Here is a 27,269-nt window from a genome sequence, read left to right as displayed (position 1 = left end):
AGACTAACTTCTAAGCCAGGGGTCGGTAACTTCCAGCACTCCAGCTGTTGTGAAACTACAACTCCCAGCATGAACACTTACTTTGCTCTTCTCCAAACTCCCATAGAAATGAATGGAGCATGCTGGGAATTGTAGTTTCACAGCAGCTGGAGTGCCTAAGGTTGCTGACCCTTGATCTAAGCTAACACACCAAAAAGAGTATGTCAAAAAAGATGCAGTGAAAACACAAGTGTTTGAAACCAGCCTTAAAGGGAACCTGTCATCAACTGTATGATGACCTCAGTGAGGGCAGCATAAAATAGTAACAGAAATGCTGATTTCAGCGGTGTGTCACTCATGAGCTAAAAGTAAGTGGTTGCTGAGAACCAGCATCATAATCATTGCAGCCCAGGCCTTGAAAAGAGTCAAATCTACCTGAGAAGAGTCCTGGTTATACATAATCTCCTGCTCTCTCGCCGTCCATCTGCTGATGATTGGCAGTTCTCTCCTAGAGAGAAAGGGAGAAAACTAGGTAGAAGACGGTCAGTCATCAGCAGGTGGGCGGGAGAGCAGGAAGTCATGAATAACCAGGACTCTTCTCAGGTGGCCAGGACTCTTTTCCAGGCCCAGTCTGCAATGATTGTGATGTTGGTTCTTGGCAACCACTTACTTTTTAGAAATGACAGACCGCAGAAACCAACTCACCTGTCTGTACTTTATTCTGCCATTAGTAGGGGCAGCATAAAGTTGATGATAGGTTCCCTTTAAAGGGGTTGGCCATCTGTGTATACCTATTACTACTGTGTGGGGAGCAGGGAATTTTTCTTTTTACTAATGACCTTTCCTCTGGATAGGTCATCAGTATCTGATTGGTGGGGGGTCCAACACCTGGAACCCACGTCGATCAGCTGTTTGAGAAGGCAGCAGCGCTCGCAGTAGTACTGCGGCCTTGGCTCTGCTTTTCTTAGGCCGAGTGCAGACACATTCTTGTGTCATGTGGCCTAGGAGCAGCTCAGCCCCATTCAAGTGAATGGGGCAGAGACAACCGCTGTACAATGAGCGCCGCTGCCTTCTCAAAACAGGTGATCTGTGGGGGTCCAGAGGATAGATAATCAGTAAAAAGAAAAAAATCTTGGAAAACCCTTTTAAATTTACTAATACATGTTCTTAAACAGATTAGTATATGCGTGTGCAGTGTGATATATCTACAGTGTTGGACAAAGTCAAACACTTGCAGTATAGACCCTGAAGACAAAATGAGGGAGAAAAAGCGCCAAACCCCGTGTCAATAGTGTAGTTGGAAAAAAAAAAAGGAATTGGAATACAAAGCACCACTCGCAGTGATAACTACTATGTTGCACACAATATATCATAGAGCAATAGCGTGAAGTAAAGATAATGGGTACTCCGGATGGAAGACCCTGAGTACACACAGCTATAGAGAAGGGACCGACTAAAACCATGTAGACATAATAAAAATGATATAAATAGTATAGTAAGAAATGATAAAAATGTGAAATGTCCCTTAAGGCAGTTTCACACAAATAACACTCACTTCACTGGGGGGGTAGTCATCAGGATAAGCATAATACACCTGTGACTTGAACCCCCCCGGCCAGGATCGCATGTAGAATCGTAGTGATGAAAGGCAGCAAAAATCCAGTGCTTCTGATCAATCACCTTTAATATGCATATGTGGCTCACATTTTTATCATTTCTTACTATACTATTTATATCATTTTTATTATGTCTACATGGTTTTAGTCGGTCCCTTCTCTATAGCTGTGTGTACTCAGGGTCTTCCATCCGGAGTACCCATTATCTTTACTTCACGCTATTGCTCTATGATATATTTTGTGCAACATAGTAGTTATCACTGCGAGTGGTGCTTTGTATTCCAATTCCATTTTTTATTTTCCAACTACACTCTTGACATGGGGTTTGGCGCTTTTTCTCCCAGATCCGCAAATTGTGGATCCGCAAAACACGCATGCCACCCTTTTGCAAAACGGAACGGACGGCCCTTTATAAAAATGCCTATTCTTGTCCGCAAAACGGACAAGAATAGGACATTATTTATAATTTTTGCGGGGCCACGGAACGGAGCAACGCATGCGGACAGCACATGGAGTGCTGTCCGCATCTTTTGCGGCCCCATTGAAGTGAATGGGTCCGCACCCGAGCCGCAAAAAATGTGGCTCGGATGCGGTACCAAACCATGGTTGTGTGGATGAGCCCTGAAGGCTTATGTGTAGTGCTTATCTCCTGACCTCATACACACTTTTTTGAAGGGGTTCTCCAGGAATTAAGAAAAAAAAAATCTTAAATATTACTTTATTATAAATATATTCCCAAATACTTATCATTAGTTATAATGGCTCATTTTGTCTACTGAGCAATCAGCAGGAGAAATAAAATGGCTGCCGTTCTATTAGTACACACAAAACCTGTCCTAATTAAACAGGTGGACAAGTTACCTCATAAGACTGAGGTAAAGAGCTGCCTCATCCTCCTCTCTGCTCTGCTTGTCAGGGATTATGATCCGGAATACAGCAGCTAAGATCTTCAGCTGAATCTCTGTAGGAATGGAGCTTATGAGGAGACATGAAGTACAGAGAGGAGGATGGGGGTGTGGATAATGGGCAGCAGCACTTGTATGCAGTCTCCATTACCACAGTCTGTCCTGTCAGTCCTCTCTGTACTTCATGTCTCCTCATGAACTCCATTACTACAGAGATTCAGTTGAAGATCTTATCATCTGTATTCAGGATCATAATCCCTGACAAGCAGAGAGGAGGATGAGGCAGCTCTTTACCTCGGTGTCCTGAAGTAACTTGTCCTGCTTTGTGATTAGGACAGGTTCTGTGTGGACTAATAGCACGGCGGCCATTTTATTTCTCCTAATGATTGCTCCTTAGACAAAACGAGCCATTATAACTAATGTAAAGATATTTGGGAATATATTTATAATTATATTTAAGTATTTTTATTTTCTTAATTCCCAGGTAAACCCTTTAAGCCAAATTCTTATGAGTTTGATAAGAACTGATCAGTGATAATTGTTTATGATATCAGGACAAGACCTACACATGAGCTGTCAGCTGAGGGATTCAATGAAAACAGAAACTGACAGCCTGCAAACAGACTGATTTTAGCCCCTGTAACTAAGAAATGACACCCCCTTCAAAAAAAAAAAAAAAAAGTATATAAATTAGTTAAAAAGACATTATCTGGTAAAAAAGATGAGTGACTAGATATGGCAGCGTTAGCATTTCCATTCCACGAATCAACCCGTCATCATAGGTATGCGGAATATGTTGGTGCCATATAATTGAAGATTATTATTATGGGCAAACAGGTGAGCTGATTTGGAGACTCCATTCACTAACTTCAAGCTTCAAAGATGGCAAATTGATTTTCTACTCTCTAGCAATGATTTGGACACCGAGAATGGATAAAATGTCTAATCACCTCACTCATGTCTACTTGGGTTTAATCGATCAAACCCGTATAGATAAGCCAGTCCAGTGTTGGTGGGTGGGCGTGCCAGTACACAGGCCAGGATAGCCAAAGGTGTCAGATACAAAAAAGCATTATTTTAATAGACCCTCCCTTCGTAGTGAGATGTCGCTCCCAGAGACGGGCAGTCACATAGCTTTTTCTTGCTGTGCACGCTTGCAAAATGCACTCATTCTCTCAACCATGCCAACCGAGAATTCTTGGTCTTTTAGCCTATCAGCTGGCGCTCACTGTATAACTTAGCACATGTACAGAATTACTAGAATCTGTGGTCAATGCAGTAATTTGTTTTTGTTCTATTTAATGCTTTTCACCAAAGAAATGTTTGGAGTGTGGAGAGGATTACTGTACCGCATGTTTTACCAGATTCCACCAGAAGGGGGCATTGAAGCTACACAGAACAATGCCCATACAGGTACTGTCAGAGATGCTATAGAAACGTTCTCTACCATGCCGTATTTGTTGTGTAAAAAAAAAATTTTCCTATTTTTTTAATGCAAAGATTTGATTATGTAAATTCTTGTTTTTTTCCTGTTTGTATTTAGTTATAGTGATACAAGCCCAAGTGTAGTTTCATTTCTCTCTAGTCGTTTTGCTGGAACATTTGGAATTGTTCTGGTGAGATTTAATCATGCATGTATTTCAACATGAGTTAGAGAAACATGTCATAAATCATTGGCTGTATTGTAAAATTACTCAACGAGCATGTATTGCAGCTTAATGTAATAGCTGCATATTGAAAGCTTGTTTCCAGTTGTTGAAAATGGCTTGTAGAGATGCGCCTCAGGTTGTTCTATTAAAATAGTGTTTTTTATTTTATTTAAAAATCACGGTTTACTACATTTTCTAGCCAATTTCTCACAGAACATGCGTGCCCTGAGTGAATGAAGACTTTAAAAGAATGAATTTGCATTCATAGTGCCCTGGGCATGCAAGTAACAGTTATTATTTCCTTAAAGGAGATGTTTTGCCTACATATTTTTTAGTGAATTAAAGCCAGATACTGATGCATATTCATTTTAACAATCTGTTTTTATTTTCTGATAGTACTTTTTCTTACATTTTTAGTTTCTGTACATGGCAATGGGGGCAGCTTTCTTGCCTGAGCTGTTGTTAACAGCATTTGGAGAGATGCTTCATAACAACCACATGGACCATAGGAACCTGTAGTCTGGAGATTGCATGTCCTGTCACATCAGCAGTGGTCGATAAGCTGTGACCATCACCTGTTGTGAATGCTGGATCCTGTGTTATCTGTGTATACAAGTGCTACCTTTCATTGTGACAATAATGAGATGGCTGTCCATAAATGATCTGTGTAGAACTGGATGTGTCAGACTATTATGTGACTCAGGATTTTAACGAATTTTATTAAATGTCGATGATTTTTTACAAAAAATTCTTAGAAAATATTCTTGATAGTAAAAATATTTTTAGGTCCCCCTTCTATGAAGTTGAGCGGATAGCCACTAACAATTCTTGCTCTGGCAGACCTGGGCGTCCATGTCACTGTCCATGTTTTGCCTGCATAGGCCAGATGTGGATTCCCATGACAATCTCTGCTCCAGAAGTCAGGCAAAGAGTTAGGAAAGGATGTAGCCAGGATCTGAGCTCTTCCTAATTCCTGCCATCAGGTTGCTCAGTGCCAGTTATTGATCTTTCAACCTGGCTCCTGTGTTCTAGTTTGCTTTGTGCAATTTTTAAGATTTCTCGTGCTTTCGACCTGGCTCATTTATCTAGACTTCTCTCCTGCCTTTTGTTTTTGCGCTGCTTCTCTCTCTTGGTTGTCACTCAGCTTGTCTCCGTTCTAGCTTCTTTACCCTCTGATTCTGCCTCTGTTAACTCCACCTGCTGACGGGCTATCTGGTGAATGCAAGATAGGGCTTCTTACCAACTGCAGGGACCACTCAGGGGTTAACTAGTTAGGTTCCTGCATGGGATCGGCCCTATAGAGACAGCTGTCCTCTGTAAGCCGGACCACTGTAGTGGTAGCGCTGCTGCAGGGCAAGTTCGCCAGCTTCACCAGTTAACTAGCATCAAGTCCGGCAGTGGATGTATGCTTGCTGGAGAGGTCATAGGACTCGTTCCTCAGGGATAACAGTTGGCAGGGGCACAGAAGTCAGCTGATCCCTGGCTTCTATTTTAAAAGGGTCTTCTCCATTAAACCTTCCTTTAATACTGTATTGGCTTTCTTTTGTACAGTGTCACTGTAAGGCCCCTTCACACTCGCGTTTTAGGCGGATCCGTCATGGATCAGCATAAACGGATCTGTTACATAATACAACCGCATGCATCCGTCATGAACGGATCCGTTTGTATTATCTGTAACATAGCGAAGACTGATCCGTCATGAACTCTATTGAAAGTCAATGGGAGACGGATCCGTTCTCAATTGCACCAGATTGTCAGAGAAAACGGATCCGTCCCCATTGACTTACATTGTGTGTCAGGACGGATCCGTTTGGCTCAGTTTCGTCAGACGGACACCAAACGCTGCAGGCAGCATTTTGGTGTCCGCCTTCAGAGCGGAATGGAGACGGAACGGAGGCAAACGGATGCATTCTGAGCGGATCCTTTTCCATTCAGAATGCATTAAGGGCAAAACTGAACTGTTTTGGACCGATTGTGAGAGCCCTGAACGGATCTCCGTAACGGAAAGCCAGAACGCCAGTGTGAAAGTAGCCTAAGATCAACGTGCACAAAATAGACATAAATGCAGAGGTCTGATGTTGAGGACAGATAGCGAGGAAAAGTCTTTGTGAGCAGTTTGGTGACCCGATGACCAAAGACCCTTCTGCATAGCCCCTAAAATGGCTGTGTAAGGATGCAGCGTCCGGTGCCATGCTGTTTTAACATATAATACGGTTTGAACTAAGAGAACAGACGTATTTATGAGCAGACTTTTTATCAGGCGGAGATGCACTGTAAGCCTATCTGATCTAACATGAAGTCTGTCACCCTTAGATAGACTAGATCTAATCAGCACCATTATTTCATCGTATCCAGGAGTGATTATTGCATTTATCTAAGCATTTTCAATGCATATTGGCATTAGAGTGATTAACCTTCTCATCTCCTCTGGGACCTGTGACCTTACTGCAGCTCCTGAAAGTCATTAGACCTAATGCATTGGTGCATTACTCCTGGAGTATGTAGGAGTAATGGGGGCGAGTACAACATGCCCTTCCAGCTTGCTGTCTGCAGCATTAACATCTGTGGAAACTACGGTATTGTCACATTAGTGAGGCGCCATATGTGGCTTCACCTTCCTCATGAACGTCTCATGGTGAATATTGTAAATTGTTTTATGAGATGCATATTATCCCTGTGAAAATATGTATTTGAGCCTTTTATTTACGGATAAATCAGCGTTCATCATTTTACTAGGACGATTTGACAAAATGAAACTCGTGAGATGGATTTGTTGCCAAGGATACACTGCCTAAATCCCTCAGCCTTTTCATGTGAGGTTGTCAGGCAGGTCTTAGCAACTCGCCTGCCTTGATTCAGTCTTATCTGGGTGGTGACCAGGAAATGGTTAATGAGGCTTAGCAGTTCTTTAAAGAGGACCTGTCACCTCTCCTGACAATAACAGTCCTGGAACGTCTAATCTTCTCATTATGTTCTGCCATTCCTTTATTAATCCTGCTAGAAGTTATGGATGACTTGCTAGCATTTTCCAGTGAAGGTCCAGATGAGTGTTACCAGTTGAGGGAGTGTCCCTGCACTGTCACTGGCTGCACTGATTGGATAATGTCAGATTGTGCAGGAATACGCCCCCCAACCGGTAACATCCATCTGGACCTTCATTGCGACCTGTTGGTAATTCGTTCATAACTGGAACGGACATGTCAGGAAAAGTTGCAGGTCCTCCATGACCACTCTTCTCAAATTAAGACTGTGTTAATATTGAAATGAAGTCATTTAGCAAATGGAACTTGCACCAGCTCTTTGCGGGTTCTGAAAATGACACGTGCGCGGTGAATATGCCCATTGTAGAAGGGCAGACGTGATCTGTGCTTGCTCACAGCTCTTCCTATGTGCCATGTTAAAGCTTGCATTGTAGCCCTCAGATGCTCCTGGCTGTGAGAGCTTGATGAGTATTGAAAGGACTAATATAAGGAAGTATATACATCAAGGCCTGTCTCCTAGGAATCATTTACTGTACACGCACTCATTCTAGTCACAGTCGGCCTTAAGCGTATAGTCTCCTTTGTACAGTTTACATAACACTAAAACACTTAAAGTGAATAACATTGATTTTCTGATAATCTTGGCACCTGCCGAGTTGTGGGATATATTAGCTAGCAAGTGAAGAATCAGATTTTGAAAATGGGCAAATATATGTGTCTGAGCAACTTTGTCAAGGCCAAATTTTGAAGAGCGTCTCCAGACCACAGGTCTTGTGGGCTGTTCCCAGTACGCAGCTAGTTAGTACCTACCAAAAGTGGTCCATGGAAGGAGAATCGGTGAACCAGTGACAGGGTCTGGCGTGGATAAGGCTCATTGATTCGCTTGGAGAGCAAAGACAAACCCATCTGGTCCAGTTCTACAGAAAAACTGCTGTAGATGGCAATGATAGAAAGATGTCAGAACACACGGTCTTGTAACCGTGTATGACCAGGTTTGTGCATGTCACTTACCTGGAGAAGAGATTTCACCAAGATGCACTATGGGAATGAGGCAAGTTGCTGATGACAGTGTGATCCTTGGCTGATAAAACTTAGGTTCTGACATGCATGTGGATGCTATTTCACCATGTACCACCTACCTAAACTCATGTTAGAGACTAAGTACACGAGTCTATTTGTTTCCTAATGGCAGCAGCCTCTTTCACCCAGATAATCTTCCCTGGCCACATTGCAAGAAATGTTCAGGAATGGTTCAAAGAACACGACAAAGAGTTCCAAGTGTAGGTTTGGCTCCAGTTTCCCCAGATCTGAATGCAGTCGAATATCCGTGGCACCAGATATCACGAGACACCTTCCTTCAGAAGTCTTGTGCCTCGATGGGTCACAGCTGTTTTTGCAGCACAAGACGTACCTACACAATATTAGGCAGGTGATTTAAAGTTATGACTGGGGTAGGAGTGTACAGTATATCTAATTCTGAAAACTGCATTCATGATCGCAGCATTCCTTGTTGGCTTATTTTGTTCACAAATCTGCATTATAGGAGTCCTGCTAAGTCCTGTGCTGTTGTGGCACAGAGCAGCCTGTCGAATCGCAGGATCTGGCATTGCTGGATCCTCTACTTCACCACCAGGTTCCCACTGATTGCAATGAGGTCGGGCAGTGATCCGGCCGCTTTCCAGCACAAATGCCGGGTTTCAGCCAGATAAAAACTGTTGCAACTTTTTTTTGTCCGGCCGACAGCCAGCATTTGCGCTGGAACAGGCAGTTGGATATCTTTAACGGAGATGTGATCGCAGCCTAAGCTGTTGGGTATCTGCCCGTATTAGCTCATTTTAAACACATTTAAATTCAATATCACCTTCCTAATATTAGAACCTAAGCATTTCTTCTTCCCTCCTTTGAACTGTAAAGTCTCGCTTCAGCACTGCTCATACGCACTTCTGTGCCGTAGCGATGGAAGCACATATAGCCCTTCTGTAGATTATGGAGTGTGGCGATTTGCCAGTTTCACCTGCAGAGTGAACTTGACCGCTGCCTTGCAAACATACTGCACTGAACATTGGTGAGCCTTTGTAGCTCATTACAAAACCATGAATTTTGGCACACTTCCAGGTGAGTGCATATTGACAAAAAGACATATTTGTGTAATGACAGTGTGGATTATAAACGACCTTCCTGTGTGTTAACAGTGGGATTTTTGGACCAAGGAGGACAGTAGGTGATTTGATGTAAGCCGATTACATGATACATCTCTCGCTCGTATGGCACCCGCTTCACTGTTGAACATCCTGCTGTTCTTCAGTAATGAAGTGTTACTGTAAAATATGATGATTTTGATTTTTATCCAGGTCACTTTTGCTTATTCTCCATTCATAACAGCACAGGCATAAGCTTTCTGAGCAGGGCAGTGTCAGGAATACTGCAGAAGTATCTTTACAAATGCAGCTCATTATCCTGAACTTGTTATTTCAATGTCTAGTAATTTCCAAAGATGATCATACAGGGAATTGGCAACCAATTATCCAGCGATCATAGCTGCGTTAGCTGTCTCAATCAATAGCCAATTAGTCGTTATCAATGCTCTGATTGTGATGAGCAATCTGGGAAAGAAACTGTTAAAATCTTATATTTAATGAGCTCTCGATTGGATGAAATGATTGAGAATGGAAAGATTTTTCATAGAATTCTTTATTTCCACAGCACTCACTTTATTGGAAAGCGAGTTTATTAGTCTCCATAGTACTTGATGAGGAATCTGAGGTCATTCAGCATGTGTAACAAAATACTAGAAATGTTCTACCACTCAGTAATGGCCATGTTCTTCGCAATTGTATGTTGGAAAGGACGTTTTATGAAGGCGGATAAGAACAAGTTACACAACCTGATAAAAAGTTCTGGCAGCATGGTGGGCGCCCAACTGCCTCGACTTCAGTTGGTGACAGAGTGGTAGATCACTGGAAAATTTAAGAACATCATTAGCAACCAGTCCCATCCCCTACACTCACTAGTAATGAGACAGAGGAGCAACTTCAGCCAGAGTTTCCTCCAGATAAAATGTGGCATGAACAGGTTCAGGCGATCCTTCCTTCCGACAACCATTGCACTGTATAACAAGGAACTACGGGGCAGTATGGAGTGAAAAATAAAGCCTGGCTAATGGCTGGATAGAAGGCACCAGACATTGACTCATTACTCGACTCTATAAACGATCCATGGTTTAAAACTTTTTTATGTTGTAAGAGGTTAATGAATGACCTCCTATCTCTGTAATACTGTGCTCACAGCTCAGTACTGTGGCATTATAGGGACTCCATGTGCCATCATACTGGCTCTATGCACTAGGAGAATAACTGCCCAAACATGCATGCACAAAAGAGGACCTGACACCATTGTTTGCCATGAGAAAGTGTGTGACGGACTGAACCGTCACTGGGGCTGCTGGAGAAGCCTGAGGGCCAGCCTCCTTCCTACAGACAATGGACCGAGAACTATGGAGACCCCCTAAGACCTTTTGGGGTTACAAGGAACTATGAACCCTGATTTATGTGTGTAATTTATATGCCACATATTTTCTATTGCCCATTAAAAAGGCATGGTGTGGATTCAGCAACACAAAAAGGGTTAACTCTGCACTGAGTCTCCCACTGATTGTGTTAGTGATAGGATTAAGATAGTTGATTATAATAGCAGCCGACTCCTAGATGAGTAGATCACCCTATGATACACTCAGGAGGTAATCCCATCACATGTGTCTCCTCTCTTCCTATTCATTCATTATGGAGGGGGTGAAGATGTCTGTTTGCATGTTGTTAATGGTTGATTGCGTTATGTTGAACTGTATATATACTGAGTTGATCTTCAATAAAGGGAGTTCCTGTTTTACCCTTCATCATGTTGAGGCTGGTGTTTGGGTAACTGATCGACCCTGGGGATTGCTATACGCTGAAGATTTGCTATACTCCCCTGGCTATAACTACAGCTCTTGTAAGAGCTGTTCCTGCTCTCTGGATTTAGGAGAGGTTCACCCACTGGAGCCTGGAGCCTTGTCGTGGGTCCAGGGTTGGTAGGAGACAGCGAGACCTCAACCAAGCTTCGGCGGTTAGTGGGGTCTATGGCGGTTATGGTGTCGAGTGGAGTGCTTGGAGTCCTCGGGAAGCACTAGGAGCATCCATCGACGGAGGTACCCGGTCGGGGTGCCAGGAGATTCGTTACATTGGTGGCAAGCAATGGGATGGCGTCCTAGTGCGAGGAGGAGCAGCTCGGATACACCGTTGGTGGAGTATATTGAGGGCAACGCTAGTATCCGTACAGCGCCCCTGTCTACAGCAGGATGGAATCGGCTAGTCTTCGGACAGCACTCCACTACGAGGAGGAGGATGACCCGGACTGGAGGGATGCAGTCCGTAAAGGCGTCTGGTACGAGGCCCTGGAAGATGTACAGCGTCGGCGGGGCGAGAGTCTCCCCAGTGAGGAGCAGCAGTTGCGGATGCGAGTGGCCCTGCGAATGCCCCTTCTGGGAAAGCAGCCCCTGGATGTGTGGGTGACAGAACTCGAGAGCCTGGTTTGGAAGGAGCTTTGGCTAGATGACGCCTACCAGGCACTCTGGTGGTATGTGATTCGGCACTCCCCCTGGATGGCTGAGCACGACAGACCCGAAGGTGAGGATTATGATGGCACTGGCCTGTTGTTTGAGATCTTCACAGAACTGGAGTTCAGAGATGCTGGAGAGTCCCGGTTCTTGGATAGCTATGACTACAGGGAGGCTATGCATGATTGGGTTACAGCGAGAGAGGTGAGACAAGACCTGGCATCTCTAGTGACAAAGGAGTGGGAGCTGGAGCAGGATTACCAATACTTCTTCAGCTCAATTCGGCCCCAATAAACACTGCCAGAGAGCTGGGTGGCAGTCCCAGACCTACAACCCTACAGCTGGGAAGACCCGTCTGAAGTATTCCCTGCTTCAGTACCAGCTACAGAGGTAGGGGACCTCATAGACTGGTCCTGGGGGGAACCCCATATGGCAGGTGGAGATGGGACCGAGATCTCTCCACCGGCCCTACAGGGATGCTGGGCGGTCCGCCCAGATCCCCAACGGCAGCTGGAGTTTCAGGGAGTAGGGACAGTCGGTCCTGCTCCCCAGCGGCAGTATGTTTTGCAGGGAGAGGAGAGCATCGTCTCGTTTCCCCAGCGGCAGTGTACCTTGAAGGGAGAGGAGACAATCGGTCTCTCTCCCCAACCACAGGGGGACAGCACTCCTAACTCCGATGGTGCAGATGGGACCGCAGTCTCTGCACCAGGCCTGCCGGGATGCTGGACGGCCGGTACGTCTCCACTACCAAACCCGCAGGAATGCCAGGAGGAAGAGATAAACGATCCCTCCTCTCCACAGCTGATCCGCAACAAGGTCCTGGGGGCAGGATTCCCTGACCCCATCCCAGCGGAAGAGCTGGCATCTGGGCAGAGCGCAGTTGGCCTCTGCCCTCCCCTATCGTCATGTCCAGAGGCTGACTCCCCACAGGCTACCCCAGCAGAAGAGCTGGCATCTGGGCAGAGGGAAGTTGGCCTCTGCCCACCAAGTACCCACAGCTCCAAGCTAGAGAACAACAATGAAGCAAGGAGTAGCGGATGCCCACTCAACAGCTGGAGACATACAGAACAGAGCCAGGCCCCAAAGTTAAACAGGACCAGTGTTTGTTTATGGGTGGGCTACTCGACTTACTCAGACACCGACCGACAGGAGGTCAGGTACCTGGTTAGTCTACTGTTGGGAGGGGAGAAATGTGACGGACTGAACCGTCACTGGGGCTGCTGGAGAAGCCTGAGGGCCAGCCTCCTTCCTACAGACTATGGACCGAGAACTATGGAGACCCCCTAAGACATTTTGGGGTTACAAGGAACTATGAACCCTGATTTATGTGTGTAATTTATAGGCCACATATTTCCTATTGCCCATTAAAAAGGCATGGTGTGGATTCAGCAACACAAAAAAGGGTTAACTCTGCACTGAGACTCCCACTGATTGTGTTAGTGATGAGATTAAGATAGTTGATTATAATAGCAGCCGACTCCTAGATGAGTAGATCACCCTATGATACACTCAGGAGGTAATCCCATTACATGTGTCTCCTCTCTTCCTATTCATTCATTATGGAGGGGGTGAAGATGTCTGTTTGCATGTTGTTAATGGTTGATTGCGTTATGTTTTTAGACTTCTTGAACTGTATACATACTGAGTTAATCTTCAATAAAGGGAGTTCCTGTTTTACCCTTCATCATCTTGAGGCTGGTGTTTGGGTAACTGATCGACCCTGGGGATTGCTATACGCTGAAGATTTGCTATACTCCCCTGGCTATAACTATAGCTCTTGTAAGAGCTGTTCCTGCTCTCTGGATTTAGGAGAGGTTCACCCACTGGAGCCTGGAGCCTTGTCGTAGGTCCAGGGTGGGTAGGAGACGGCGAGACCTCGACCAAGCTTCGGCGGTTCGTGGGGTCTGTGGCGGTTATGGTGTCGAGTGGAGTGCTTGGAGTCCTCGGGAAGCACTAGGAGCACCCATCGACGGAGGTACCCGGTCGGCATGCCAGGAGATCCGTTACAAAGTGTTTAGGTTCTTGAGAAGTGTTTGCTTAGGTCCATGAGAAGTGCTTAGGTCCATGAGAAATGTTTAGTAAAACTCTTGGGAGATTTATCAAACTGGTGTAAAATAGAACTGTCTTAGTTGCCCATAACAACCGATCTGATTCCACCTTTCATTTTTCAAAAGAGCTGTGAAAAATGAAAGGTGGAATCTGGTTGCTCTGGGCAACTAAGGCAATTCTACTTTACACTACTTAGAAAAAATAAAAAAGGAACCAGGGGGGAAATTTATCATGGGCTACGTGATGATTGATTCCACTCATCTTTCCCACGAGCCATGCAAGATAATAGGCATGCAACAATCTTGAGAAGAAATAGTCCCAACTTCACTTTTTAGCCACTGAAATTACAACTACTGTAGAGTGGTCACATTCCATGCCATTGGCTATAAAATGTAGAGCCAAGACCCTTCAATGTGTGTCTTAATGGTATAGGTGGTGAGAAAAGACTGTATATCTACCCCATACATATATAAACTTAGAAAAAGGATAAAAGTAACCAGTAAGTATTGCCTTCAGGACCTGCATTGTCTTCTATGATTATTTCACAATAGTGTGATGTAGACCTGTGTACCCCAATGAGTACTGTACTGTATATGGTGCAGGGTCCTCACTTTTTTTATGCTGTGCTTTTGATAGGCAGTACATGTCCTTGAGAGAATTTCAGTGTGATTTGTTTGAGTAGTAGTTAAAGGGGTTTTCCAGGATTACTATGATTATTAATACATATGCTAATGTAGTCGCTTACCTCATGTATATCTTCTCCATGTTTTTTTTTTTGGACTCTTCTGACCCGTTTTCACCATGTAAACAAATCACTCTGGTTCCTTTACATCCTGTATGTAGCACTTCCTGTTCCTCTATCCAACCAAACCCATGATGCACTTCACCATTCTCTGTTATGGCTCCAGCATGGCCCCTAACAACGCCCAGCTAGTTTATAGCTCCTCCCACCAGCTGGTTACATGGACACTCCCCTATCACTGACCCTGTGCTGCTTTGGCACACCCATGGACAGGAAATAAGAAAGATGTGCACGGACATGGTCCTGTGAATAAAGGGAAAAAGAAATACATTACACAATTACAGCTACCTTCATAAATGACTTTTAAAGGATGTTGATGCAAACTGGTAATCCCCTTTAAGGTGAATTTACATGCAGCAGATTTTTCTCGAACTAGATTCAACTACATGGGGCTTGCAAAAATTCAAATGCGTCCTACCGAAACTTTCACATTCAGATGAATGGATCTAATTTCAGTTGCAGGAACTTCTGCAACAAATCAGCCATGTGTGAATGTACTCTTAGGCCTCTTTCACGCGGGCGTCGCGTGTGAAAGCCGGACAAGATGCGGGTGCGTTGCGGGAAAATGTGCGATTTTTCAGTGCGAGTGCAAAACGTTTTAATGCGTTTTGCACGCGCGTGAGAAAAATCGGCATGTTTGGTACCCAGACCTGAACCTGGACTTCTTCACAGAAGTTTGGGTTAGCTGTAGATTTTATTATTTTCTCTTATAACATGGTTATAAGGGAAAATAATAGCATTCTGAATACAGAATGCTTAGTAAAATGTCCATTAAGGGCTTAAAAACAATAAACAAATTTACCCGACCAAGTGGATGGGGTGAGTTAAATTTGTTTATTATTTTTAACCCCTCAATGGACATTTTACTAAGCATTCTGTATTAAGAATGCTATTATTTTCCCTTATAACCATGTTATAAGGGAAAATAATAATGATCGGGTCCCCATCCCGATCGTCTCCTTAGCAACCATGCGTGAAAATTGCACCGCATCCGCACTTGGTTGGGGATGCTTGCGATTTTCAAGCAGCCCCATTCACTTCTATGGGGCCTGCGTTGCGTGGAAAACGCACAATATAGAGCTTGCTGTGATTTTCACGCTACGCACAAGTGACGCGTGAAAATCACAGCTCATTGGAGTGAATGGGTCCGGATTCAGTGCGGGTGCAATGCGTTCACCTCACAAATTGAACCCGCGCGGAATTCTCGCCCGTGTGAAAGGGGCCTTAGGAATGAAGAGAAATCAGTCTCCTCCTGTATTAACCAAAGAAGAAAGCTGCTGCTAGGAGCATGACTCGTCATGCATTAGACGACAGACGGAGTTTTATGTATTTGCTGGTCACTTTCTCCAGCAATAACAGCTAAGTGGTCAGTTCATTGTCAGGATAGCCATCATGAAGAGGTAAACCAGAGGTAATTAAATAACATCCTATTTAAAATTCTGCAATAATTTTATCTTTTTTAGTTTTCTTTTATATTTCACAGGGGTCACAATTTTCATCTTTCTCTAACTTGCCTCCTGTAAATAAGAAACACACATTTCCTATATAATTGTAGATATATTTATTTTCACACCTGGCATATCGCAACGTTAGAATAATTCAAAACCCATTTCCGCTATTATCCAGACATATGATATAGCGTTTTCCAATCCATTTAATTAAAATGAGGAGAGACAAACCGCTACAACGTAGCAAGTGAGATATACAAGGCAAAGTGTTTCTTATTCTAATGAATGGATTAAATTATAAATTTAGAGTCAATTGCATTATTTTAAAATTGTTCTAATTAAACTAAGAAAAGTTAATCCAAAGTGAGTCTTAAAGAAGCTTTACAGTTAATATGTCGGCTTAATGCTTAGATTTAGCTAAATCCTAAACGGATTCTGGTATGATGTTAGAATTTCTTGCAGTAGTTCATTTATGTTGTTTTCAGAATTGTGTGACCCAGTTGAAGAAGATTGTCTGTGCCAACACTTTGGAAAAGTTATTTTATAATAGAAAATAGATTGTTTGCTGACACTGTCAGAACTCCTAATTGGAGCCTTAGAAAACAGACTGTAATGGGGCTATTTATCTAAAAATGTCTATTTAACTGAGCCACCTTTAATTATACAGTTGTATGGAGAAGAAAATGTCACCACTGTGCAGTATTCTTAAAGGATATGGACACCTTTTGTAAAAAAAATAAAAATACACAAATTTATTTTGTGGAGAAATTTTTTTTCCCAATTGGTTGTGTTTATTTTATTTATTTTTGTTTTTGTTCTACAGCCTGCTGTGCTTCCGTTACAGAGAATCTGTCATCTGACGGATTTTTTGTAACTTCTCCTCCCCCCCCCCCCTTCAGGATAGCAGAGCGGCAGCGGGGCAGAGTGTATAGCTGACACTCTGCTTCAAATAACTGTTTAACCCCTTCCATGCCCGGGTCCTTAGGGACCGCTGTATGGAGGGGCTAACCATTGGGCCGCTGCTCTGCTGTGGCAACCGCCCGATGCTTGAAGGGTAAACTGAGGGAGGGAGCTCCCTCCCCTGTCGGGCCGCTGTGCTGTGGCAGCATCCTGATGGTTACCATGGCAACCAGACGCCTTCACAGGCATCCGGCTTGCCGTGGTATATCTAAGCCTGATCAGGCTCCTGATAAAGGCAGGAGCCTGATCAGGCTTAGTGTGAGTTCAATACACTGCAGTACACTATACAGGATCTATAAAAGGATCATGTTACTTTTACTGCACGGTGAACACCATAAAAAAAATTAAAATTAACTATCATGGAATTGCAATTTTGCCCACCACACTTCCCAAAAAATGGTATAAAAAAATGATAAGAAAAGTCATATGTACCCAAAATTAGTACCAATCAAACCGTGCCCTCATCCCACAAAAAATGAGCCCCTACATAAGCCAATCGTACAAAAAAAACAAAACAATATGGCTTTCAGAATTTTTTTTTCAAACATGCTTTTATTGTATAAAATAAAGTTGAAAAAATGCACATATTAGGTATTGTCATGTCTGTAACGACCTGCTCTATAAAAATAGCATGTGATCCAACCCATCTGGTGAACACCATAAAAAAAAAAAAAAAATGTGCCAAAAAAATCTATTTTTTTTAATCACCTTACATCACAAAAAGTGTAATACCAAGCGATCAAAAAGTCATATGTGCCCCATAATGGTACCAATAAAACCATCCTCTCATCCCGCAAAAAATTAGACCCTACGTAAGACAATCGTCCAAAAAATAAAAAAAATATGGAAACACAAAAAGATTATTTTTTCCCAAAAATTGTTTATTGTATAAATCCTAAATAAAATAAAAAAATAGACATATTAGGTGTCGCCGCGTCATTGCGACCTGCGCTATAAAAATATCACATTATCTACTCTGTCAGGTGAACATTGTAAAGACCAAATAAAAGCTGTGCCAGAACAGACATTTTTTTGGTTACCTTGCCTCATACACACACAATGCACAACTACCTCTAGGAAGATTTACTGTATTTTTCGCTTTATAATATGCACTTTTCCCCCCCAAAAGTGGGGGGGAAATGGCCTTGCGTCTCATAAAGCCAATACTAGTGAGCGCCTCCATTATGGAAACGCTTACTAGTATGCTTTAGATGCCGGGAGTAGGGAGTGAAGCGCTGAAAGCGCTTATAATACTCACCCTCCCGGTCTTCATTCCTCCCCTGTCTTCCCGGCCAGCGCTGCACTGGCAGCACATCAGGCCAAATATAAATATGGAGGTGCAGGCCAATGGATCCGGCAACATATCCAGGACAATATAAGAATTTTAAAAAATGGCAGCACTCTCACAAAACATTAGTGAAAGGAAAAACACTTTATTAACCCCTGTGGTCGCAACTAGGAATGAGCGAACTTGTGTTTTAAGTTTGGCGTTCAAGTTTCAGGTTCGGGTTATGTAAGAATTCCATTATGGATTCTGCTACCATGGACCATAACTAAGGGTCCTTTTACATGTTTCGCATAATGAGTCCGCTTCCGTTCCGCAATTTTGTGGAAGGGGTGTGGACCTATTCATTTTAAATGGGGCTGCAAAAGATGCGGACAGCAGACTGTGTGCTGTCCACATCCGCACTTCCGTTCCACGGCCCCGCAAAAAAATAGAGCATGTCCTATTCTTGTCCGCAGCCACGGACAAGAATAGGCATTTCTAGCATAGTGCCGGCCATGTGCGGTCCGCAAAATGCGGAACGCACATGGCCGGTGTCCGTATTTGGCGGATCCACAATTTGCGGACCGCAAAACAGTTGCGGACATGTGAATGGACCCTTATGGTCCATTGTAGCGGAATCCATAATGGAATTCTTAGATAACCTGAGCCTTGTACGCTGAACTTGAAACACAAGTTCACTCAACGCTAGTCGCAACCTTTTAGCTCATAGGTTGAAAAAAGACTCTGTGAATGAGCTGAAAACATTGCAACCACAGGGGTGAATAAAGTGTTTGAGAGTGCTGTTATATATATATGTATATATACACTGCGTGCAGAATTATTAGGCAAATGAGTATTTTGACCACATCATCCTCTTTATGCATGTTGTCTTACTCCAAGCTGTATAGGCTCGAAAGCCTACTACCAATTAAGCATATTAGGTGATGTGCATCTCTGTAATGAGAAGGGGTGTGGTCTAATGACATCAACACCCTATATTAGGTGTGCATAATTATTAGGCAACTTCCTTTCCTTTGGCAAAATGGGTCAAAAGAAGGACTTGACAGGCTCAGAAAAGTCAAAAATAGTGAGATATCTTGCAGAGGGATGCAGCACTCTTAAAATTGCAAAGCTTCTGAAGCGTGATCATCGAACAATCAAGCGTTTCATTCAAAATAGTTAACAGGGTCGCAAGAAGCGTGTGGAAAAACCAAGGCGCAAAATAACTGCCCATGAATTGAGAAAAGTCAAGCGTGCAGCTGCCAAGATGCCACTTGCCACCAGTTTGGCCATATTTCAGAGCTGCAACATCACTGGAGTGCCCAAAAGCACAAGGTGTGCAATACTCAGAGACATGGCCAAGGTAAGAAAGGCTGAAAGACGACCACCACTGAACAAGACACACAAGCTGAAACGTCAAGACTGGGCCAAGAAATATCTTAAGACTGATTTTTCTAAGGTTTTATGGACTGATGAAATGAGAGTGAGTCTTGATGGGCCAGATGGATGGGCCCGTGGCTGGATTGGTAAAGGGCAGAGAGCTCCAGTCCGACTCAGGCGCCAGCAAGGTGGAGGTGGAGTACTGGTTTGGGCTGGTATCATCAAAGATGAGCTTGTGGGGCCTTTTCGGGTTGAGGATGGAGTCAAGCTCAACTCCCAGTCCTACTGCCAGTTTCTGGAAGACACCTTCTTCAAGCAGTGGTACAGGAAGAAGTCTGCATCCTTCAAGAAAAACATGATTTTCATGCAGGACAATGCTCCATCACACGCGTCTAAGTACTCCACAGCGTGGCTGGCAAGAAAGGGTATAAAAGAAGAAAATCTAATGACATGGCCTCCTTGTTCACCTGATCTGAACCCCATTGAGAACCTGTGGTCCATCATCAAATGTGAGATTTACAAGGAGGGAAAACAGTACACCTCTCTGAACAGTGTCTGGGAGGCTGTGGTTGCTGCTGCACGCAATGTTGATGGTGAACAGATGAAAACACTGACAGAATCCATGGATGCCAGGCTTTTGAGTGTCCTTGCAAAGAAAGGTGGCTATATTGGTCACTCATTTGTTTTTGTTTTGTTTTTGCATGTCAGAAATGTATATTTGTGAATGTTGAGATGTTATATTGGTTTCACTGGTAAAAATAAATAATTGAAATGGGTATATATTTGTTTTTTGTTAAGTTGCCTAATAATTATGCACAGCAATAGTCACCTGCACACACAGATATCCCCCTAAAATAGCTAAAACTAAAAACAAACTAAAAACTACTTCCAAAAATATTCAGCTTTGATATTAATGAGTTTTTTGGGTTCATTGAGAACATGGTTGTTGTTCAATAATAAAATTAATCCTCAAAAATACAACTTGCCTAATAATTCTGCACTCCCTGTATATATATACAGTGGATATAAAAAGTCTATACACCCTGTTAAAATGTCAGGTTTCTGTGATGTAAAAAAAATTAGACAAAGATAAATCATTTCAGAACTTTTTCCACCTTTAATGTGACCTATAAACTGTACAACTCAATTGAAAAACAAACTGAAATCATTTAGGTGGAAGGAAGAAAACAAAAAAAAAAACTAAAATAATGTGGTTGCATAAGTGTGCACACCCTCTTATAACTGGGGATGTAGCTGTGTTCAGAATTAAGCAATCACATTCAAAATCATGTTAAATCGGAGTCAGCATACACCTGCCATCATTTAAAGTGCCTCTGATTAACCCCAAATAAAGTTCAGCTGCTCTAGTTGGTCTTTCCTGAAATTTTCTTAGTCGCATCCCACAGCAAAAGCCATGGTCCGCAGAGAGCTTCCAAAGCATCAGAGGGATCTTATCCACTTCCCGTCCGCCCATAGGATATAAACGTCCTATGGGTGGACGTCTATTTCTGACAGCACGTTTTAGAACGTCCTGTCAGAAATAGCAGCTGCACGCTAATCGTGCAGCTGCTGATCGGGTTGCCCGCTGTCAGTGACAGCAGGGCAACCCTAAGACAAGGCAGGGACAGTTCCCAGGTGTCCCTGCCTTCACGATCGCTGCAGACACAGCGCTCACCGAGCGCTGTGTCTGCAGAGAAGGAAGCGCTGTGCGCTTCCTGTTCCGGCCCGGCGGTCATGTGACCGCCGTGACCGGAGTGTGCAGGAGCTGTGTGAGGTCTCTCAGAGACCTCGATCAGCCCTGCTGTGAGGCTGTACAGCGCTAGATTGCTGCTGTACAGCCTCTATAGGGGTGCATTTCCACTGTAACTGGGGCTACTATGTCAGCCCCAGTTACAGGAGAAATCAACAGTGAAAAAAAAAAGAAAAAGTGAAGCAAATGTCCCCCAGAGGTCTTGTATGACCTTATGGGGGACGAAAAGTGTAAAAAAAAATAAAAAAAATAAAAAAAATAAAGGGTTGAAAAAATAAAATAAAATAAAGTTTCACATGTAAAAAAAAAAAAGTTCCCAAGTAATAAAAAAAAAAAATTAAAAATAGAAAAAATAAAATAAAATAGACATATTAGGTATCGCCGCGTCCGTAAAAACCAGCTCTATAAAAGTATCACATGACCTAACCCCTCGGGTGAACACCGTAAAAAAAAAAAAAAAAACTGTCAAAACAAGCAATTTTTGTCACCTTGCATCACAAAAGGTGCAACACCAAGTGATCAAAAACGCGTATGTCCCACAAAATAGTACCAATAAAACAGTCACCTCATCCCGCAAAAAATGAGCCCCTACATAAGAAAATCTCTTAAAAAATAAAAAAACTATAGCTCTTAGAACATGGAGACACTAAAACATCATTTTTTTGGTTTCAAAAATGCTATTATTGTGTTAAAGTGAAACAAATAAAAAAAAGTATACATATTAGGTATTGCCGCGTCCGTAAAAACCAGCTCTATAAAAATATCACATGACCTAACCCCTCGGGTGAACACTGTAAAAAAAAAAAAAAAAAAAACTGTCAAAACAAGCATTTTTGTCACCTTGCATCACAAAAGGTGCAACACCAATTGATCAAAAATGCGTATGTCCCACAAAATAGTACCAATGAAACCGTCACCTCATCCCGCAAAAAATGAGCCCCTACATAAGAAAATCTCTCAAAAAATGAAAAAACTATAGCTCTCAGAACATGGACACATTAAAACATAATTTTTTTGTTTCAAAAATGCTATTATTGTGTAAAACTTTAATAAATGAGAAAAAGTATACATATTAGGTATCGCCACGTCCGTAACAATCTGCTCTATAAAAATGTCACTTGACTGAACCCCTCAGGTGAACGCTGTAAAAATAAATAAATAGAAACTGTGCTAAAACAACCAATTTTTTGGTCACCTTGCCCCATAAAGTGTTATAATGAATGATCAAAAAATCATATGTACCCAAAAATAGTACTAATAAAACTGGCACCTTATCCCCTAGTTTCCAAAATGGGGTCACTTCTTGGGAGTTTCTACTGTAAGGGTGCATCAGGGGGCTTCAAATGGGACATGGCATCTAAAAACCATGTGGAGTTCCTTTTCTTCTGCGCCCTGCCGTGTGCCCATACAGCAGTTTATGACCACATGTGGGGTGTTTCTGTAAACCGCAGAATCTGGGTAATAAATATTGAGTTTTGTTTGGCTGTTAACCATCGATGTGTTAAAGAAAAAAATTGATTAAAATGGAAAATCTGCTAAAAAAGTGAAATTTAAAGATTTGATCTCCATTTTCCTTTAATTCTTGTGGAACGCCTAAAGGGTTAACAAAGTTTGTAAAATCGGTTTTGAATACCTTGAGGGGTGTAGTTTATACAATGGGGTCATTTATGGGGGTATCCACTATGTAGGCCCCACAAAGTGACTTCATACCTGAACTGGTCCTTAAAAAGTGGGTTTTGGCAATTTTCTTAAAAATTTGAAGAATTGCTTCTAAACTTTTAAGCCTTCTAACGTCCTAAAAAAATAAAATGACATTTCCAAAATTATGGCAACATAAAGTAGACATATGGGGAATGTTAAATAATAAATATTTTATGAGGTATCACTTTCTGTTTTAAAAGCAGAGAAATTGAAATTTAGAAAATTGCGAATTTTTCAAATTTTTGGGTAAATTTGGGATTTTTTCATAAATAAAGGTGAAATATTTTGACTCAAATTTATGACTATCATGAAGTACAATGTGTCACGAGAAAACAATCTATGAATGACTTGGATAAATAAAGGCGTTCCAAAGTTATTACCACATAAAGTGAGATATGTCAGTTTTGCAAAATTTGGCCTGGTCAGGAAGGGGGCAAATGGCCCGGATGGCAAGTGGTTATTGTTAAAAGGTATCAGTCAGGAGAAGGGTACAAAATAATTTCCAAGGCATTAGATATACCATGGAACACAGTGAAGACAGTCATCATCAAGTAGAGAAAATATGGCACAACAGTGACATTACCAAGAACTGGACGTCCCTCCAAAATTGATGAAAAGAAGAGAAGAAAACTGGTCTGGGATGCTACCAAGAGGCCTACAGAAACATTAAACGAGCTGCAGGAATATCTGGCAAGTACTGGCTGTGTGGTACATGTGACAACAATCTCCCGTATTCTTCATATGTCTGGGCTATGGGGTAGAGTTGCAAGACGAAAGCCTTTTTTTACGAAGAAAAACATCCAAGCCAGGCTACATTTTGCAAAAACACATCTGAAGTCTCCCAAAAGCATGTGGGAAAAGGTGTGACAAAAAACAAAAACAAAACTGCACATCACCAAAAGAACACCATCCCCACAGTGAAGCATGGTGGTGGCAGCATCATGCTTTGGGCCTGTTTTTCTTCAGCTGTTACTGGGGCCTTAGTTAAGCTAGAGGGAATCGTGAACAGTTCCAAATACCAGTCAATATTGGCACAAAACCTTCAGGCTTCTGCTAGAAAGCTGAACATAAAGAGGAACTTCATCTTTCAGCATGACAACGACCCAAAGCATACATCCTAAACAACAAAGGAATGGCTTCACCAGAAGAAGATTAAAGTTTTGAAATGGCCCAGCCAGAGCCCAGACCTGAATCCGATTGTAAATCTGTGGGGTGATCTGAAGAGGGCTGTGCACAGGAGATGCCCTCGCAATCTGACAGATTTGGAGTGGTTTTTTTTTATAAACACTTTATTAGTCGTCCAACAATAAACATTATATAAACATATCATTATTAACATTTGTCAACATATTTTCCTTTAACCCCCCAAACCCCCCCCCCCCCCTGCGATGCGTCTTCCTTCACCACAACTCCTCCGTTCTAAGACCGAGGAGTAGTGGTGATGGGTGAGGAGCGGAGAAGCTCTATGAATTCCAGTCTCCCCAAATTCCAATCCATTTTTTCTCCGCATTTCTCTGCTTATACTAGATATATTCATATCTCTTAGTAGTATTCATCAGATTTAACCATGCATTCACAGTGGGACTGTTTCGCGAAAACCAAGAACGTGCTATCAAAAGTCGTGCCAAAAACATTATCTTAGACTTAAATAAAAGATTTTTTTTATGTTGCTGACAGCTCACCTTGGCCAGCTCACCCAATACCCAGCATTCAGCGGAGAAAGGGATCCGCACCTTCAATTTTCCCTCAATGTGTTTATGAATAGCCCCCCAATAATGTTTCAGCTCTGCACAGGACCAGAACATATGCAAATAGTCCGCTTCAGGGACATCGCACCTGGGACAGTGAGTCATTCCTAATCCCACATCTATTAAGCCAGAGAGGTGTAACATAAAGTCTATGTAGAATATTAAACTGCACCACCACGTGATTAAAATTATGTGAGACCAATTTTAAATTCAAAGTTACCTTCTCCTGGTCGTCCAAATGAATCATTGGACACTCATTTTGCCAAGTCCTCTGACCAGTAGAGGAAACACCTCCAAATCGAGTTATTAGTAAATTTTTATAAAGGTCAGAAATCTTTATCTTCTGATCCAAATTCCCTATCCACTCATTAAATTGTGTTGAAGTGTGTATTTGAAACCAATTTTTTCCTGTATACTCAAAAGTGCCGATCTTAACTGTAAATACTGAAACCATAATAATTTCTGTGCTTTTTCTCTCTGTGATAATTCTACAAATGAAATAATATCTCCATTACTTACTACCTGTGTCAAATATATAATATTACTTTTTTGCCAGTATTGTTCCTTAGCTAGTTCATCTAAAGTTTGTAAATGCTGGTTATACCATAAAGGAGTGCATCCTAGTGAGTCTTTCACTCCACACCATAGTCTAATAGCCTGCCATGACTTCACAAAATGATTCCTGGCTGATCTAAATTCCCCATCGGAGTTGATCAGTTGATCAGACTCCAGTAGAGTAGAAAAGTTATCATATGGAGATCTGTTCACTAAGTCCCTGCAAAGTGGGCTATCTTTCCATTCACGGAGAAAACAAAACTGTGCAGCTAAGAAATATCCCTTGAAACAGGGGAGGTTAACTCCTCCACTCTCCAGGGGCTTATACCAATGCTCTAACTTAAGTCTTACCCGTTTCCTCCCCCAGAGTAGATCATTAATAATTCTTTCGATTACCTTAAAAAACCTATCCGGTATCCAAACTGGAGAATTCCTAAAGAGATAGAGTAACTGAGGGAGAATCACCATCTTAACTAGAGATGTTCTATCAGCCTTTGATAAAGGTAATCGAAGCCACGTTGTTATTTTTAACCTTAACTTATTCATCAATGGCATCAAGTTGAGCGGAATGAAATCTTCCACCCTAGGGGAGACTGCAGTTTTCAGGGTGTTCAGAGGACTATCCTTGGGGAATTAAAATTTATCTAAGGGCATAGTTGTTATATCTAGTGACATAAGCGTGGTTTTATCCCAATTTACATCCAGACCTGAGACTTCTCCAAAAGAGTTTATTGTTTGCATAATAGTTAACAGAGTAGAGTTTGTCTGTTGGACATAAAATAAAATATCATCAGCATATAAAGAAATGCGATCTTCCGTTTCCAATACCCCAAACCCTAGTATCTTAGGATCTTGTCTAACCCTGGCAGCCAAAGGTTCAATATAGATATAAAATAGAAGAGGAGACAGTGGACATCCTTGGCGAGTGCCCCTGGACATGGGAAAACTTCTTGTACGATGTCCATTTATATTTAGTCTTGCAGTAGGGGATCTATAAAGAAGTTTAACCATATTAATAAATCTAGGGCCAAAGCCCATCCTATGAAGCACTATCCATAGAAACCCCCACTCAACTCTATCAAAAGCCTTAGACGCATCTATAGACAAGATAGATCGTGAAGGCCCTCCAGAAGTCTGTATGTTAGAAAAAAGACGATGTAGATTATAATGAGTTCCCTTATTGGGAATAAAGCCATTTTGATCTGGATGTATAATTGATGTCATAACACTAGATAGCCTCATAGCTAAGATTTTAGAATAAAGTTTAACATCTGTGTTAAGGAGAGAAATAGGTCTATAAGATCCCAGGTCATTAGGTTCTTTACCCTTCTTTAATATTACTGTTATGCGGCCTCTGTCATTGTTTCTGGGATGACTCCCTCTTTTATTGAATCAGAAAGGGTTCTCCACAAGTGGGGAAAAACAATCTCCCCATATTTACGATAGAACTCATACGGGAGTCCATCCAATCCGGGGGCAGAGTTACCTGAACAGGCCTTCATTGCATCCTCTATCTCTTGGGGACACAAATCCATATCCAAGCGTTCCTTTTGCCCATCTGTAAGAACCGGAAGGGAAATAGAATCCAAGTATGAGTCAATCGCTGCCTCTGAGAGGACACTCTCTGATTCATACAATTCACTAAAATATTTTATAAATACTTCTTATATTCCCTCCCGATCTTCCACAGTAGTGCCATCAGACATATGTATACTATGAATCTCTTTCTTTGAATCCTGGCTTGTTATTACTCTAGCCAGCATCTTCCCAGGACGACCTGCCTCTGAAAAATATTTTTGTCCTCTAAAGAACAGCTTCTGTTGTGCTTTATCCAGAAGGAAGTCAGAAAGAGCCTGGCTTGTCCTCTGCATAATCTCTCTACCTTCCT

The 27,269-nt window shown here is 42.3% G+C and overlaps 1 protein-coding gene across 1 annotated transcript in view; it reads left to right on the top strand.

The window, feature by feature from the left end:
- ZBBX (zinc finger B-box domain containing) overlaps positions 1-27,269 on the top strand; it is a 215,307-nt gene that overhangs the window by 59,421 nt on the left and 128,617 nt on the right. The window contains 1 exon segment of the mRNA XM_040429970.1: positions 3,818-3,913. Within this exon segment, the coding sequence (XP_040285904.1) occupies positions 3,818-3,913 (96 nt within the window).

Source organism: Bufo bufo, chromosome 4 (assembly GCF_905171765.1).
Source record: "Bufo bufo chromosome 4, aBufBuf1.1, whole genome shotgun sequence".
NCBI classification, from domain to species: domain Eukaryota; kingdom Metazoa; phylum Chordata; class Amphibia; order Anura; family Bufonidae; genus Bufo; species Bufo bufo.
Note: the sequence above shows the minus strand (reverse complement) of the source record. Positions and strands in the feature narration are given on the sequence as shown.